This window comes from Athene cunicularia, assembly GCF_003259725.1.
Source record: "Athene cunicularia isolate RWA chromosome 2 unlocalized genomic scaffold, athCun1 chr2_part1, whole genome shotgun sequence".
NCBI lineage: Eukaryota > Metazoa > Chordata > Aves > Strigiformes > Strigidae > Athene > Athene cunicularia.
The window spans coordinates 71,813,326-71,831,665 of NW_020799095.1; the positions used below are offsets into that span (position 1 = coordinate 71,813,326).

The window sequence follows — 18,340 nt, forward strand, 5'->3', positions numbered from 1 at the left end:
GGAAGTAAAAACCTCCTATAAATGAGGTCTATATATGAGAATCCAATTTGTTCTTCAAATGTAAGATAAATGTCAATTTTAACACATGCACGGTGTTTAAGTAGATACCCAGGAAAATACAGTTCTATATTTTCAAACTGCAAACTGATTTCATTTTTTTAAAAATATTTTATCAAATATAAAAGATGAAAAAGATGTACGAACTGGACTTTTGAGTTGTTCAAGGATGTAGAATATCACTGGGCTTGCTTTGCTTGTATATTTCTTTGCTTCTCCTCATGAGAGAACAAGGAAATATTTAAAAAAAAAAAAAAAACAAAAAAAAAACCAACCAACAACAAACAAACACAAAAGGTAGTAAATGTGAACACTAGAAATGTTAATCCTTAGTACAGTCTTTTCTGTCTAAAATATCTCAGTGTTCAAAATAGTAGTGGTTTTTAACCTCTGTGAATCACAGTGCAGGAGAGTAAGCTCTTTTTCCTTTTATGTCTCAGTAGCTGATTTTTTCATTCAGAGTTGTTATGGGAAGAAGAAAATTAAGTTAAAAACTTCTTTGGCTGTAGTTGAATTGTTAGCTTTTTCTGATTATCTGAATGGATTATTCCTGTATTTCTGAACAAAAACAACCAAACAAAAATTGTTAATAATGTCTGATTGAGTAACTACACAAAAGAAAGAAAGAGAACAGGACTTTTTGTTATTCCTTGTGTGTTTTCTGGGAGAAATTAATCTTCCTGTACAACCTAATCCAGTAATTGTTAGTATAAATTTAAACTAACTTTCAAAAAAGTCCTCATAGTTGCAATTTGTAATCCTATTATACACTTGTTTAATCTTAGAATATATATGCTGCAGAGCAATGCAAATTACTATTTAACACTTCCCTGCTCATAACAGAAATACGTCGTAAATTAATGAACAGCATCTCAGTTAAAATTTACTAAACATATTTCTTTATTAATTTATTTAATTAAGTAGTATACTCAGGGGTTTTGGGTTTTTTTTGCTTTTTTGTTTGTTTGTTTGTTTGTTTGTTTTTTTTCCTATCGTAATAGATGTATAAGGCTATGGTAAATTTCCATGCCTTTAAAATTTGTATTTTTACATTCAGAAAAGGGAGACAGAGAAAGCAAACTGCAAAAAAGTCTCATACTGTTGAAGTTACGAAAATTTATTAATTATCCTTCAGTACACAGAGGAGTAATCAAACAAATATGTACCATATGTAAATCCAAACCATCTATTTTTCTTATACATCATACAACAAATTTACTGTAGATTTTATCTACAAAATACACACTGACATTGACAAACCACACATTGAGTTCCTCATATTTCTTGCCTTAAGTACTACTTTTCTAGTCTTTGGGGTGATAGGAAATACCAGTTTAGCCTTGGTCGATGGCTTGAATATTTGTGCTCAGATCTCTTCAGTCAGCCTGTCAGGTCCACATAGAATGATACTGCTTGTAGTGGGATTCCACACATATGCAACTTCTTTAAGTGTTATGCTTGTGTTCTGAGACTGTTGGAAACTTAGTGGTAGTACCATAGATATCTGTACAAACTACCTGCTTTGCTCAGTATGATAATAAATATTAACCCACATGTCCTTTATAAATTGCCTGAGGCCAGAAATTTGTAACCTGGTAAGTACTGAGGTGTCTATTATCAAGAATGAGTGCTTTTCCTTAACATAGCACATTTGAAAAATAGCCATCTGAAACAATATCTGTTCTGTGACCACCTGGGCTGTCTATAAAAAAATAGTTAGCTACTTTAGTGAGACTGAATAAACCAACTCAGAAAAGTTCTTGTCCTGTAAACATGGCTCCCAGTAAAGACATTGTTTAATTCTGCTAATGAAACTTCATTACTTGTGTACTTTTAAGTAAAATATCCTTTTAGTCCCTTCTACTACATAACTGTCTGAGACTAGAAGAATAGAGAGTTTTGTGTGTCATGTTTATCTTGTATCTTGAATAAGACAGTGTAATAGCATGATAATGTAGGGTAAAAATAAATATATTGTCAGTAAAATTACTTCACAGTAATCTGAAAACCATCTGAACTATGAAGATGGAACTGTCACATGTGTAAATAACAAGATAGAAATGGGACTCCTAAGAAGGAAAATGCTTATGATGTGTGATATGAGTTAGGCCCCCATCTTCTTCCTTTAAATAACAGGGCAATGCAAAAGTGACAGTGGTGCTTCTGGTGAATGGTACAGCTGGGGATGTGCCTTCTGTTGGGTTTTATTGGAACATTAGGCCCGGTTGAAGTCATATCCCCAGCTGCAGACTTTCTTCCCATTTATGACAGCGTAATACAGGTGCAGCACAGCAGTATATGGTGAGACAGGCTGAAGAGTTGTCTCAGTGGTGGTAAAGAATTGAAAAGAAAATGGTCTGGAATATAGGGATGCATACTTTCTGATTGGAAAAGACCACAAGCACATCTTTAGGCTATTCTTGCACATTTCATTTCCTGTCTCTTACGATATCTGTTATGATAACTGAGTCTTTTTCTGCAAGGAGGTGTTTTTTCAGTTGAGTATTTAACAGAAGAGATGCCCGAAAGGATTTTAATAGCCCTGTCACTATCTATTAAGCTCGATAATTAAAGATATGAAGTTAATTTAATTTAGGATACGTCTACCTTTTCCAGTATTTAGCACTGAACAATAAAAATTGAAAGGTGATAAAATCCAGAGACTTTACATTATCATGGAAGAAGAATCTGAGGCCATTCTAATCCCTGAGTTTTTCCAAAATTGGTACCTTGCCCACTATTCTGTTGTAGAGAATACCTGAATCCATCCTGCTTCATGTATATCCTTCTACTTAAAACGCATGACAGTGGCTGCCAGACTATCAAAGAGTATTGTCCCTTTCCAATAACATGAAGAAATGTAGTTGAAGTTAAATGGAAAAGATGTAGTTAGCTTGCTAGCAAGAAAAACTGAAACACAGAATGGCATTGATAAATCTTTTTTTCTGCCAACAGCCACTCAACTACGAAAAAAAGAAATCATACACACTTAATATCGAAGGAGCAAATACTCACCTTGATTTCCGCTTTTCGCACTTGGGACCGTTCAAAGATGTAACAATGTTGAAGATCATTGTTGGTGATGTGGATGAACCTCCGCTCTTCACTATGCCTTCCTATGTCATGGAAGTTTATGAAAATGCGAAGATCGGGACTACTGTTGGCACAGTAACAGCACAAGATCCTGACACTGCCAACAGTTTAGTGAGGTATAGTAAATCCAAATTATACAGGATTGAGTTCCACCAGCTAAAGGGTTAGTGAGATCTGGAATGTATGAAACTGTGCCTCTTCTTTTAGTACATAAAGAGAAACATAGATCAGAATAAAGTCATGATCAGTCTGTATGGATTAGATTTAATGACATAAATCCTCAGCCTTTTTTTGCACTAAAATTACCATTAAGCCATTGGTCTGAGAAAAGGTCTGTGTGCACTAGTTCCTGTAACAGCACCGGTCCAAACAAGGACAATATATGTTACCACATCATATAAAATGGTGCACTTCACTGCCCTGCTGCCAGTTAGTATTCTGCCACTAACTGTAAATCTGTTCAGTATCGTAATGCTGTTTTCCCCATCATGTGGGTCCTGTGCTGGCCCTCTGCACACTTGTCATACTGTAGTTGTCCCAGGTGCTTGTGCAAGACAGAAACTTGTTTAGGTACACCTTTCCTCACAGACAAGCAGTATAATTTTTGCAAAATTGTGTTTGAGGAGAAAGGCATTATTTTGTAATATGCTTCAGTTTTAGTGAGGTATCAAAACAATAAAATGGTTGTAATAATTCACCCAACTGATATTGCTAGGGATATGTCATACTATCTCCAATTGTGAGGTCTAGGGCAAAGAGAAGTGCTGAGAAGCCAGCACTTGCAGCATCAGATGCATTATTTGAAAACTAAATGAATATGTAACATAGCAGGATGGGAAGATTTTAATAGTCTTGATAAAATTCTTACTTAAAGAAAATGTTCTCATTAGAAATAAATAAAAAAAAAAACCCACACCAAACAAAACCAACAACCAAAAGAAAGGAAGAGTTCTCTTTTGCTGTTCTGGTCAAAATACATCTTCTAATAACAGAATTGGCTTGGAAGTTAAGCAACTGAAATCGAGCTGGAAATAGCCTCACAACAAGCTTGAAAAATCATTGATGCCAAAAGAATTTATACATGGATGTTAATTTGGCTTTTATAAATTTAAGATCATTTGGATTTAACCTTGAACACTCTGGAACCACAGTTTGAATTCATTACTGTTTTAAAGATTTCAGTTACATGTTTACAGATATAATAGGATCCAATGACATTTTTTACTGGCCTCATCTGTGGGATGAGTTACTTTCTAACCAACAAGCAGTGTGAGAATTTTTTTGAACAATACATGAATGTTTGTCTTGAAGGTGGTAGTGGATTTAAAATGTTTCAGAAAAACAATTCTTCATGAAAACATATTTGATGCTATTCCTTTTTATGACATAATGGTATAGCATTTGTAGAAATCATATGAGTATATACTTGGAAAACAGTTTTTCTTAAGCTAATTGGGCATTTTTAGTCTCCTGACTCTGTTGAAGTCTGCTGGGTATGTGTAATAGTCTTGGTAAGATGAAACAATTTTTGCAGAACAATGAAAGCATCAGGGTTTTATGGTTCTCCTGTGCTAATAGCCTAAGATTCAAAATGTCTAGTGTCAGACAATCAATATATGCAATTTCTTCGTGGCAAGTTATGCCTTTGAAAAATTGTCGCTATGGTATTTGTGTCTAAATCATAACATAAATAAGAAAATTTTGCTGAAAAGAACAGCCAAGTGCCTGTAGTTTTAATACTGTAATTCTGAAACAGCAGCTAACACAGTCAGACAAATTAGCCATCATGGTAGTTTGGGAGTAGGAAGGGCATGTGCAGATTTGACTAGTTGCTCCATAATTCAACTGTCTGTGGCGCCTAAGAGCTTTGTCTAGAAAGGGGTAAGACGAAGTGGTAAAAGGGAAGTAGCAGCAGTTTGTACAAAGGCTGGGAAGACCAGAAATAGATTTTTGGGGTGAAATGGGCAATGATTTGGAGATAGAGTGATTGAAGAAGAAATATTTCCAAATATTTTGCATTTTGTATTTGCCTTTTCTTTTTCCAAACAGGAATTTGTAACCAATGATTGAGGTCAGAATATTAAATATCCGTATTACTCAAATAATTGAGGAGAAAAATTGCCCTTTGTCTATCCTATTTTTTCCCCCCACTGACATTCATTTTTTCTTTGTTCCTTCTCTCTGTCTCTGTTTCAGTGGGGAAAAAAATAAAGTGTTAGCAAAACTTAATGAATCATGAAGCTCTGAAAGGAGCCAGCCCTCAGTTATATGTTGGAGTGATTCAGCAAGGGCAGTAGCAGCTCAGATATCCTTGAAGTATCATTATATTGTGATCAGGTCCAATCTCTAGCCAGGTTTTATCCATCTCGGTGAAACTGACAGTGAATGTCATTTGTGAATGTGTGGGCTTTTTATGAAGATGCTGGTCCTCTAAGGCCTGGACTAGCATGTTGTGCATGGGACTTTGAAGAGGCACCAGGCTGGGTTGGTGTGTCCCCAGGTTCTCCTTGAGCCTCCTCCTGTTGGAGGAGAAAGGCTTCTCTGGGAACAGGCAGCTCTAACCCCCTTCCCTCACCTCACTTCACCCACAAACACTGACATAGTGCAGAAGGGCTTTGTGTTGTTTCAAGATTTGGCTGCAACTTGGGAAACTATGGGTTGGAAATGGTGCATGACCTGAGAAGTGGGCCAGGCTGGCTGGGCTGAGCTGCTGCTCCACCGGATGCACAGTTCTGTCCTGTGCTCCACTCACAATGGCGAGCAAGAGGCTGTTTTGGGTTTTTTTTCAGAAGCATGTACATAGTGCACTTAATGTCCTTCTGTGCTGGTTTGCAAGAAATGCCTCCACTGTTTGTCTGAAACACTGATGAGTCTGAAAGATAGTCTAAGGGTAATGAGATCACATCTCTCCTCGGTTTCCACACAATTCCTAGTTCATTCAAAATAAAAAAAGTGATTATAAAAATAAAATCAGGAAGATTCAGCTTTCTTAGAAAGCACAGATTACACAGTCTCCAGGGAAGATAGCTACAAACAGGACTTGCACAGCTGATCTATGTGGAGCAATGGAGTAATAGTTTCTCAGATAAATGGCTCAGATACAACTCCAGGACAGCTACGGAGCAGCGATTTTCTTAACAGTTTTTCCTAATCCAGTTGTGCAGCCTTTCCACTTTATGATGATGCTCGTTGATGTGTGTGAGATTGATAAAGAATTAGTCACACACAGCTGCAACTGCATCACTTCTTTGCTGTCCAGCTGCTAAAAGATATATAGTGCTGTGTTTTGTTCACTGTCCAATTAAGTAGCAGTTTATTTGGGTAGCAGGAATGATTCTTATAACCTGAATAATGGTTAGAAGAGTAGTTACAGTAATTCACAATGCTGAAGGGAAATATTTTTTAGAAAGTTATTTGATAAACACAAAAATAAATAGCAGCTTCTACTGTTATCAGTAGAGAGAGCGAGCTGAAAACTTTTTTGTCCTTAGCTCCTCACTGCAATTTTATGACAGTGATTTCAGCTTGTTCCTGAGCTAAGAAGTCTTCAGAGGTCACTGACTTTGTGCCAGTGCTTGTATTAGTGTTTTACTTTTTCAATCCCAGCAAAAGAACCTCTGTAATAACAAATGTAGCTATTAGAGATTTCTTTTATTCAGACATTATCTGTTTGGTAATTTGGACTGTTTTAAAGGATTTTTCTTTTAAGTTGATTTTTTTCCTTTCAATAGATAGAAATGCATTTTGGGGAAACTTTAAAAAATGTTATGTTTTAAAATAAAAGATTATTATGCTATTGAAATATGGAAAGCAAACAATCATAGAAAGCATGAAAAGATATTAAAAATCTATCATGTATTAATTTTAAAGATAAATTTTTTTTAATGCTTTGAAAAACAGCTATTTACTTTAAAAAAAAGTGTTCTAAATCATTGAAAAACATCCTAAATTGCCATTCATGCACAGGGATTATTGCCTTGAAACATTTATGAGAAACTAATCCCCTCTCATTGCATTATGTCGAGTAGCCTGCTTCCATACCAAAATCTTTTGTTGCTTGAAAAGTTCAGGGTTCAGGCATGTCTTATAATAATATCTGGTGTGCACATGGGTCTTGAAATTTTCCCATACAATATGAAAGAAAGGATGATTATTAAAAGCTCTAAGTGTAATAATATTTTAGTATATTATTAATTTTTAATCTCTCCACACTTACTTAGAAATGATCTTTTTTTCTTCCTGAACCCATACTTGGAAGACTTCTGTGAAGATTAGGGTTGAAATCAGATTTTAATTGGCAAGTTGCATATGTGCACTGGGAGCAGCCCTATGCTGATAGTACTGCCTCAGGGCTGTGGTAGTACCTGTCGAAATCCTGCCATCTTCCTGTCGGTAATTCTTGGGTGGTGAGTCTGTCTAGCCACAACGCGTACTCCTGATGATCCTTGGAGTTTTCTGCCTGCATCTGCTCTGTTTTCAGTAGCGTGCTTTTCAGAAAAATAATGTTGCTGCTGTTCTCTAAGCCTCCTCCAAGTTAGTGATTCAGAAAAGAGCAAAGGCATAGTTTTGAGACCATGAAACTCTGACATTATAGTAAAAATAGTTGCATGACATGGGCAAGTTCCCTCATATTAACTTGATCTTTGATACTGACTTATGAGGAAATGAAAGTCTTTATGAACACTGTACGGTAAGAGTTTTTAAGAAATAAGTCATGCTATTACAGAAATACGGTAACGTCAGCTTACTCCTTTTGCTGCTGCTGTGCGGTCTTTGTCATGCAGTGGTACAGGAGGCAAATCACTGTTTTCATAAGTAGGGGTCTCTGTCCCCTCTGGTCATTTGTTACTCCCACTTACTATGTTTGACTTAGGTTGTTTGCATTTCTGGACAGGAATGGTCTCTTCCCAGATATTTAGCTGAAGACTCCTGGCAAATGGAGTACAGGTACTGATTACTCAGCATGTGATAGTAGTGTCAAAGGATTAGAAATATAAGTACCCTCCCTTTTCAGAATATCTGTCATGACTTGGTTAAAAATAACCTTATATTTTCTTGGAGCCTTGGAAGACTTTTTTATATTAATACATTGCAATTCAAATAATTTTGTGCTGGACCCTAACCAGTCTGTAATCTACCTTACTATAATGAATTTTATTTTCTAGGACTGAAATTAAGTAGCTATAGGAAACTGAAGTAGTCTTAGTGCCTTCCTGATGTCACTAGAAAATGAACGTCTTTGTTCACTGTGCTCTTGACACTACTGCTAAAAAAGCAGTAAAAATAAAAAAACAAAAACAAACCCCCAAAACTTAAAGGTGCACGCAGTTGTATGTTATAGAAAACAATTATTTTACTTCTGGGAAAGGCAGAACCAGCCAACCAAAACAAAAAAATAAAAAAGTAACACACAGATATAACCAAGGAAAGTCAGAGAAAGCTTTATTTTGTGTGTTGTTTTTTGTTTTGTGGGTTTTGGTTTTTTGGTTTTGGTTTGTTGTTTGGGTTTTTTTTGTTAATATCAGGTTGCTAATTTTGTGCTGTTAGTGAAGAATACAAGTACAATCTCAGCCCTGATTCTAGATTCTCATTTTTCTAATGGTCTTATGGTATTGACTTATAATAAATGATGTATAATATTGGTTATGATACATATATATAACAATGAGTACAAAAATGTGCATTCCAACAACATAGCTGGTATCTAGAAGCTATAATGAATTCAAAGTTGCCTTACCCTCATTTGATTTAAATTGATAGCCTTCTCTCCCTTTCTCTCAGATAGAATACTGAAAAATTAATGAGTGACAAGTACGTAAGATTATAACAATGTGGTGTAGGAAATTGTTCTTCAATTCCTGCATCAGGCACAGAAACTTATTTTAACTTTTGCTGCATTGGTCATAAAAGACGTAAGTCAAATACTTCCTGGCATCAGCCTTTAGAAAGTCATGTTGATTTTCAGTAAATGGTATTTTAAGAGGCATGCTCATATGTAGATGAAAGAAGATACCCATGGAGTTTCATGTATTCCTATTATTATTTCCAAGAACCTTAAAGACATGAAGTGTTGTGGAGGATTCTGGTTATAGAATATTTTTATGGTGTAAAGTTTATATTTAGAAGTAAAATAAAACCTGAACTTTTGAGTCAAACTCAGTCACTCAAATTTTGTACATAGAGTATCAGCATATTAAGTGAAGGGAGGTGCGGGACAGAGTGTGGTAAGGAATTGGGGAATGGTTGAAAATTAATTTTTTTTTTTTTTTTTTTTTTCCCCTGTCCTCTGAGATCATTATCAGTTTCTGTGCTGCTCCCTGCTACTGTCAGTAGGGAAAGAGGACAAGATTGATCCCCTGCTGGAAAATATAAAAGCCTCTTCACCTAGTTGTATTTATTTGTCTTACTTGCTCTTTGAATGTCATGTAAGTGGCATAACATCAGGTTTTTTTCTGTTATCCTATGCACAGGATGCTTTGTTAGCTATACTTAGGACAGCCTGCTGAGATCAATACCATCATGTAGAGTGACCGTACCTCCCTCACATGCCTAATGGGGGAACATCCCCCCCAGATCCTGCCAACTCTGCCCTTGTGGATGCTAAGACAGACATCTGTCCTTCATGCTGCTCAGACTGTCAAAGCATGGCACCGTCATAACCCTGTGATCAACACCTACAGAAATACACTAATATCTTCACCGGGTATGTGAATGGCTCACAGTTACTTAGCAGAGAGGAGCTGTGTCCCCCTCCTTTGTCTCACCTCCTTCATTCATTTGCTCTCCGTATTCCTCCAATATTATTCTTCTTTAAGATTGTCAGTAAATCAAACCAGAAGAACACCTTATTTTGAAAGGCTGGAGACAAAAGGGAATCTTTCTCCAGTTCCTTCTCTGACTGTCTGTCTTCACAGGGAGGAACCATTTTAAAACATTTCTTCATAATGTTGAGGTGGGAGATATGGTGTTGATCTTTTCTCTGAGGCCTGAAATTATTAATTTATTTTCTTATTGAGCTATGTATCCCATACCTCCCACTAACAAATATGTCCGTCTCTCTGTGCAGGAACTCTTAAGCTGTTCTGACAGCTGTTCTGACTAGGAAGCATCCAGCTTGGGATGGTGGTCAAAATCTCACAGCAACCAGAACTACCTCCATCTCTCACTTAGAGCTGTGAGAGAAAACACTGACAGATATCTTTATATGATGACACTGAGAGTCTGATTTTTCATGCAAGGACATCATCTTTATGTTTCTATAAATTCCACTGACTTCAGAATCCTTGCAGTATTTTAAATTAGTTTTATGAGTCAGCCTTCGTATGTCAACATCTCTGTAGTGTAGTCTTTTGATAGGACCACTCAATGCCAATAAATAGGCATAAATCTATTTGGTTTATTTGGTTTAGTCTTTAGTATGAGGAGCAAAAAAAATAGGTAGTATGTAAGTAGAATGCCATTCTTTGGCTGGTTATGTTGGTTTAAGCCCTGCCGGGACCGGAGACCACGTTGCTGTTGCCCGTCCCCCACCCTCAGCCGGTCAGGCTGGCAGTGAGGCACAAACCCTGGGTTAAAATAAGAAGAAACTTAGTACAACAGTGTGATAAATAACAATCTGAACAACAACAGTAGCAATGATAACAACAATAAACAGTAATAACAGTGAACAAGACAAAATATATACAGAGAAATACCGCAATGGTTAGACAGCTCGTTTGCGATGCTCCCTTTCACCAAAGCAACAAAGGAAAAAGTTCCCGCGCTCCCACGCTGGGCCTGACATCAACATGGTATGAATAACCTGGCTGGAGATCCCTTCCCCCTCTCTGCTGGGGAAACTTAACCCTATCCTAGCTGAACCAGGACACTGGTAAACCTTTTAGGAACAAAAAGTTCTCATGTAGCAATGACTGCAATTTCCTAGCAGCATTGGAATCTCAATAAAAAGTAACTCTGATATAACAGTTCTACCATAAATACATCTACTTGAAATGCATTTGGACAGTTGTACATCCTCTGAAGGTATTCATAAAGTCAGGAAGGCACACCCTTATCTTGCTTCTACTTCTGAATTATACCTCTAGAGGCATGGGCTGTTCTTAGTCTACATTTACTGGCAGAATTATCTAGAAAAGAAGATTGGTGGTTAACACATGCAGATATAAATTGTCAGATAGAAAAGATGGGTGTATAGGACTCATTTCCTTCAAATGAACAGCATTCCCATTTTCCAGTGTTCAAGGTGAGCAGTGTGCTAGCAATGCACAGGGGATAGAAATGAGAATAGGAGCAGGAATACAACTTCTGCATGAAATGCAAACCAGTAGTGGCTGCCTCTCAGAGGCTTTGCTAGGAGGCAGCGGTTCACTGCTTGCAACTCCCCTGTGCCTCCTGGGATCTGCCACCTCACATCTCCAAGGACAAGGAAAGGGAGGGCTGCCACTTCTGCTGAGCTGAAATCAGTATGAGAGACAAGCCAGGAGTCCCATATGGGAGGCAACAAGGTACTGCTGATTAGCTGATGGATGTCAGCTGGCAGCCAGCACCAGAGCTAACTCAGTAGGAACAGCATGTCAAACTGAGTTCCTGCAAACAATCTTGAGAGGAACAGTATTTTTCTCAAAGTTATGCCTGTCTGAAAAAAAAAAAAAAAGCAAAGGCATGGTAAACAGAGAGGTTACCTTCTTCAAGATCTCTTCAAATACTTCATTTTCACAACTAGAAAGCACAGCTGAAGGCTGTAGTTTTCAGCAGTAGTCTTCTGCTGAGGAGCTCTGAAATATCTAATGTCTCCTTAATCTACCAAACACACTTCAGGGAGAAAATTGGTTACCTGCTGTATTGGCATCTAACTTCTGACTCAAACTTCACTATTGCTTTGCTCTCCTGAAGAAGTTTGTCTGAACTACAGGGAAAGAGACTGGCCCTGGCAGGGAGGTAGTGTGGTACAAGACAGTCATGGCAACAGAATGTCTCCCCACCACATCATCTGGCTTCAAGGGGATGCTGCTGGTTCCCAGGTTCATGAGGAGTGCTGCTGTCAGGAGGCAGAGAGAAGATGAAAGGCATGCATCAGAGTTATATTCCACCATGGTCCATTTCTTGTTGCTCTCCACCTGGCCAAACATGAAGAGTTGCAGCTGATCAGTTCTCACACTGTTCATCCTGGTATACTTCCCTCCCTCCCTCACCATGTGCAGTTGTTGCTTACTTCTTTTTCTGTCTGTTTGGTTTTTTGTTGGTTGGGGTTTTTTTTGTTTTTTTTTAATCTTTATACTTGAGTCTGAAAATCTCAATCTGAGAAAGTTTCCTTGCTTGAATTTTTAACTAAACAGATTTCCTTATAATGACATTTGATTTCTAATTGATAAGTCTAGATAGTGTGATTGGTTTCGCAGAGGACCGTCCCTCTTCCATGACCTTTATTAAGTGTTTCTTTGTAAGCTATTTCACTTGTTGTTAGAGGGCTTTCTATTTCCCTATGTCTCAACACAAAAGCCAAAAGAAGTACTGTGACCCGTGAATCCACATCTGGCTGAAATGTGCTTTTGGAAGCCCACTAGCAATAGTAAATTTATAGCCAGGGTGGATATTTGTAACAGAGTTCTTGTTTGCAGATGGTAAATAGGGTAATAAATAAATAAAATAAATAAATAAATAAATAAATAAAAAATAAATAGAAACCCCAAAACATAATGAAAGGATAAGCAAAAGAATTGATTAAAGACAAAAAAAAAAAAAATAATTAAAAACTCAAAACTACATAAAAACTCAATGTCAATGTTCTTCCTTAAAGCAAAGTAACTGGAGAGACATACTGGAAAAGTAACAGACTATGCCACTTGTCTGACAAGTGACAAATTGATGTTAATATTATTTTAAGACTGAACAATTAAGGGAGATAGATTCTCAAAATTCCTGTGGGTTTTAGCTTCAGAAGCCCTCCTAAAATGCACAAGCTTTGCTGGGTAAAAACCTGGCTGGATGGCCGGGCCTAAAGAGTTGTGGTGAATGGAGTTAAATCCAGTTGGCGGCCGGTCACGAGTGGTGTCCCCCAGGGCTGGGTGTTGGGGCCACTCCTGTTTAACAACTTTACTGATGATCTAGACGAGGGGATCGAGTGCACCCTCAGTCAGTTTGCAGATGACACCAAGTTGGGTGGGAGTGTTGATGTGCTCGAGGGTCGGGAGGCTCTGCAGAGAGACCTGGACAGGCTGGAGCCATGGGCTGAGGCCAACTGGAGGAGTTTCCATAAGGCCAAATGCCGGGGGCTGCCCTTGGGCCACAACAACCCCCAGCAGCGCTACAGGCTTGGGGAGGAGTGGCTGGAGAGCTGCCAGTCAGAGGGACCTGGGGGTGTTGATTGACAGCCGGCTGAACAGGAGCCAGCAGTGTGCCCAGGGGGCCAAGAAGGCCAATGGCATCCTGGCTTGTGTCAGCAATAGCGTGGCCAGCAGGGACAGGGAAGGGATCTGACCCCTGTACTCGGCACTGGTGAGGCCGCCCCTCGATTCCTGTGTTCAGTTTTGGGCCCCTCACTCCAAAAAGGACATTGAATGACTCGAGCGTGTCCACAGAAGGGCAACGGAGCTGGTGCAGGGTCTGGAGCACAGGTCGTACGGGGAGCGGCTGAGGGAACTGGGGGTGTTTAGTCTGGAGAAGAGGAGGCTGAGGGGAGACCTCATCGCCCTCTACAGCTACCTGAAAGGAGGTTGCAGAGAGCTGGGGATGAGCCTCTTTAACCAAGTAATAAGTGATAGAACAAAAGGGAATGGCCTCAAGTTGCACCAGGGAAGGTCTAGACTGGATATTAGGAAGCATTTCTTTACAGAACGGGTTGTTAGGTGTTGGAATGTGCTGCCCAGGTAGGTGGTGGAGTCTCCGTCCCTGGAGGTGTTTAAGAGTCAGGTTGACATAGCGCTGAGGGATCTGGTGTAGTTGGGAATTGTCAGTGTTAGGTTAAAGGTTGGACTGGATGACCTTCAAGGTCTTTTCCAACCTAGATGATTCTGTGATTCAGTAAAAGGTTTGGAAATCATTAATGTCCCTCAACTCCTTTAGCATCTTAAAACTTTCTCCATTTTTAAACAGTCTCCGTATCATCAGAGCTTGACCACTTTAATACTGCAAACTGATGTGTATGTCTAGAGTGCCCTTCTGCCTAAGGCCCATCTGAAGATAGGTATTTCTATTTCTTAATTGATGCAAGTGCTTTTAATTTTCAATAAAAATGGTAGGAATATCTGTCGTCACTGAACCACTGCTTCACTAAAAAAGGCAGAAAGTGAGCAATGAATTCACAGGAGCCAGGAGCTTGCTTTGGTCAGAAGCTGGAATAAGGGCATGGATGGAACCTGGGAAAAACCTTCTGTTGAGTGAATCTGACTAGTAAAAAGTTGGCACATGTTGCATTTCCCAGTGCTAGAAGACTGAGTTTTGGTATTTAATTTCCTTCAGATTCTCTTCAGATAGTGTGACTAATAGGTTTTCTATATTCATGATCCTTTTTAATGTGGTTTCCTTAAGATCTTGTTCTCTTCGTGGTTTGGATGTAAACAGTTTATGGAGAGCTGTTTATTTAGGCATGTCTTGTTATTAAGTCTCTTTATTAACATGTGCCATGCAATTTAGATGTGCTGGTTTAATGGTTAAAAGTATGCTAATTCACACAGCGTTGTCATGAGTAAATGCCTGTAAACAAGTATCTGCAATTAATATTATAAGTTCATTTTCAACTGAATGCATTCTAAGTAAGAAGAAACAGTCAACTGAAGCAAGGTGAAAATTCACTTTTGAAGTACCTGTTTGAAATTCAAACCTTGCATTATAGCTTTTTGTAGTCTAGAGAAAGTGTGAAAAGCATCTCAGTAGAGGTGGAGGGAAGGATAAGAGGGGAATAAAGATATGACTATCTTTATTGCCAGTTATCTAAATGAAAGTAATTTTTTTTTCTAGAATAAATGAATTAAGAACTGTACATAAAGCCGTTAGCTCTGGAGTATGCTGTATTTATGGATATACCTGGCCTCTATTTTCATCGTGTAGATAAATCAGGGGCTAGTATTTATAAAGGCCTAAAATTTTAAGCACTTTGTAAAGACAATGAAACTTGTTTTAATTGTCCTCTTACATGTAACAAAAATGAGTGGCTCTACCAAGGGGGTTTCTTGTACAAAATATTTTCAGAGCACTTAGGAGCCATGCTTTAGACTAGCATTCTAGTTCTTTTGCTGTGTGATGTTATCTTCTGTAACTTATTTTTCTGAGACATTCATGAAGGTTTGGAAGAGCAGCAGCGTAAATGACAGCTTTAGATAAGATGCACAAAGCAATTTTGGGGAAGAATCTGGAGTAATGGAGGAGAACTGAACATTATAATAATGGGAAAGCAGAAGAAAGGGCACCTCTTATTTATTCATTATCAAGAAAAATTCTGTTGAGCTGTGAATGTTTCAATATATCTGTGACTGTATGCAAAATTTAGCACACAAAGGGAAAGTGCTACTGTGGATAAATTAGAAACATTTTTCATTATTCTATCACTGGAAGTAAAATTGTTAGTACATTAAGTTACTTCAGGATCACTTTATTTCCATTAATGACAAGAAAATACAATTGAAATTATTCATTCAATACTGAGTTCTTTAAACTGAGAGCTTTGAGCTTCTATAGAATACACTTAAATAACTAATTTAGAAAAAGGTGTTCATATTTTAAAAAATAAGGCCATCTTTTCCTGTATGTCTATGAAAATTAAGTGTTAGGTAGTCACAGTTCATAGCAGAATCAAACCTCAGTTTTCCTACACAAGCTTCATATTTGGGACAGATATTTGCCAGTTTTATTTCTGTACTTTACTTGGAGAGGTAATGAGTTGTTGTTAGTCACATACACACAAAAAACAGCTGAGTATTCTTACCTTTAAGGTATTTTTCATTTAAGCCCAACTTGAAATCCTGTCTTTTTTTTAAGCTACTGTCTACAAATACTAAATAGCCCTATTTTTATGATTCTGTGGTCAGCATAATGCTGACTCACAGAGTAGTCACTATGCCTGATGTTGAAAATAAGTAAACAATATCCACAGTAATAAATGTTTGCAGGAACAAGACACTTGTATTATAAATTGGTTTGGATTTGCAGTACGTATTCTGTATGAACAGGTCAGTGAAGCGTAATTTTTATTTTTTTACCAAATAATGCTTGTCATTATCAGGAGACCCCTAGAGTCAAGAAAAACAAAGCTGTAGCAGGAGAGAAGGAATTAAATTTTATCATTGCATACCTGACTGTAAATTCTACTGGTAAAGGGTCCTGCTAAGGTCTCCAAGAAAACTGAGGAAAAATTATGCTTCCTATGCTTCCTCTGTCAGCATTCCAATCCATCATGTAAAGAATGTTTGTGTACATGTGCACTGTCCATCTTGCCCAACACAATCAAATGTTCATTATTTCTGATTTAATAGTAGTATAGTCAAGATAATCCAAGTATTTGTCATAGCTCAGATTTTCTACACTGCAAGGGTAAGGTATAAGACATTGAGAGATTCTTCCACCTGAAGCATGTATCTTCTCTACAAAGTTAAAATCTCATCACAAGTCTCTGCCAAGCGTGGCAGTGTTATGGACTTTTAGATGTTGATACCACTCTGTCCCCAAAGTTTTTGTAATTAGTGAAAGGTAAGGCTAGCTGTTCACATAGGAGATGCAACTCCTCCACTGATATTCACACCATCTTTCAAAACATTTCAATGACAAATAAACACTTGGAGAACCTAAAAATCTGTGCTTCATGGAAGACTGAGACGTGCAGAGACACTGGAAAAATCAGTTGTTTGGAAATTGAAAACCAAATCCTGATTCCCAAATAAAGAGGTGTGGGTAGCCTGGACCAATACTGCTACATAAAATAATGCCAGCATCATAGCTGTGTGGTCCTTTTCTGTTTGTTTGCTTGTTGTGTAATGGGTCCTTAGAGGTTTCCAATATTCCTCAAAAGCAACATAAATTTTCTTGGATAGCTGTAACATTCAGCATATCATGATCAGTGACTCATGAATGTTGGTCAAGAGTTTGCTTTTAGTTCATCTCCTGAGTTTACTGAGCACTGAGAAGCAAACCAACCTTTTTGAAGTTTGAACACTTGCAGTGTGTCTGAAATGTCCACTGTGATTCAGCAATTAGAAATTCAGCATTATTTTTTGTTCTTTTTTCTGGCAACATCACTTGGTTTGATTTTTTTCATCCAATTTGGGACACACTGATTAAATAATGTCCTCTGAAAAAAATATTTCCTGTCTTAAATTCTTAAAAATTATCCCCCAATGCCCTATATAATCAAGGTCTTGCCAGTCTGCCTTCAGTATGAAGACAGTTTGAGTCTGTTACTTGTTTGAAGCAACTTCAGCTGCCATCCTGCCTATGCAGATTGTCTTTACTGAGCACTTCTGGTGTATTTTAGAATGAGTTATTCTCAGGTGTTGGTAGTTAATGAATCACACATAGGTCTAACTGTAGCTCAGATGGGAGACAGAGACTTATATCCTTATTCCAGGGAAACATCAAATGGGTGGGAACTGAGGTCTGCTGTCTCTTCCAACAGCTCCACAGTCATATGGGAGCTGTTTCACTCTTCATGATGTCAAAAGGAAAGACAGAGAACAGGCAAGAAGGAAAGATTTTCTAGCCTAGTTTTGGCTGCTTTGATTTCTAGTGCCTAACAGAGTTCTGAAAACTTGTAATTCCTGAAAATACTGGAAGCATGAAAAGAAAATCTTGAGTGCCACAAGCAAGAACAGCATATTGTAAGGCATATGTAAAATGCTTTGCAGGTAGGAGAGGTGGATTCAGGTTCTCTCCGACAAGGCATATCTAACCTAAGTGATCAAGTCCTAGATGGATTTTCCACTGAGTGTCCTATCTTTGACCAGTTAAGGTGACTCACTCAAATTGCTGCCTCCTTCTTTAGTGCTTTATTTCTTTTGCTTTTTCACACATCATATCTTACTTTAATATATAATTCAATTAAATGGTTTTTTGCTTGTTTGTTCTTCCTTTCCACAAATAGTCTAAATAAGTATATTGTGAGAGAAATAAAACTGAAGTTGTTTTTAATTTTTTTGAGCTTGACAGCTTTTAAGTACACTACTTTTTATTAGCTGGCAATCACACTTTCAGTAATGTAGAAATA

General features: G+C 37.8%; 1 protein-coding gene across 15 annotated transcripts in view; it reads left to right on the forward strand.

The window, feature by feature from the left end:
• The window catches only part of CDH18 (cadherin 18), a 578,978-nt gene that overhangs the window by 519,631 nt on the left and 41,007 nt on the right, over nt 1-18,340 (forward strand). For all 15 annotated transcript variants that reach the window (XM_026842284.1, XM_026842282.1, XM_026842297.1 and 12 more), the window contains one exon: nt 3,013-3,266. In XM_026842284.1, coding sequence (XP_026698085.1) covers nt 3,013-3,266 — 254 coding nt within the window. The remainder of the gene's footprint in view (nt 1-3,012; nt 3,267-18,340) is intronic.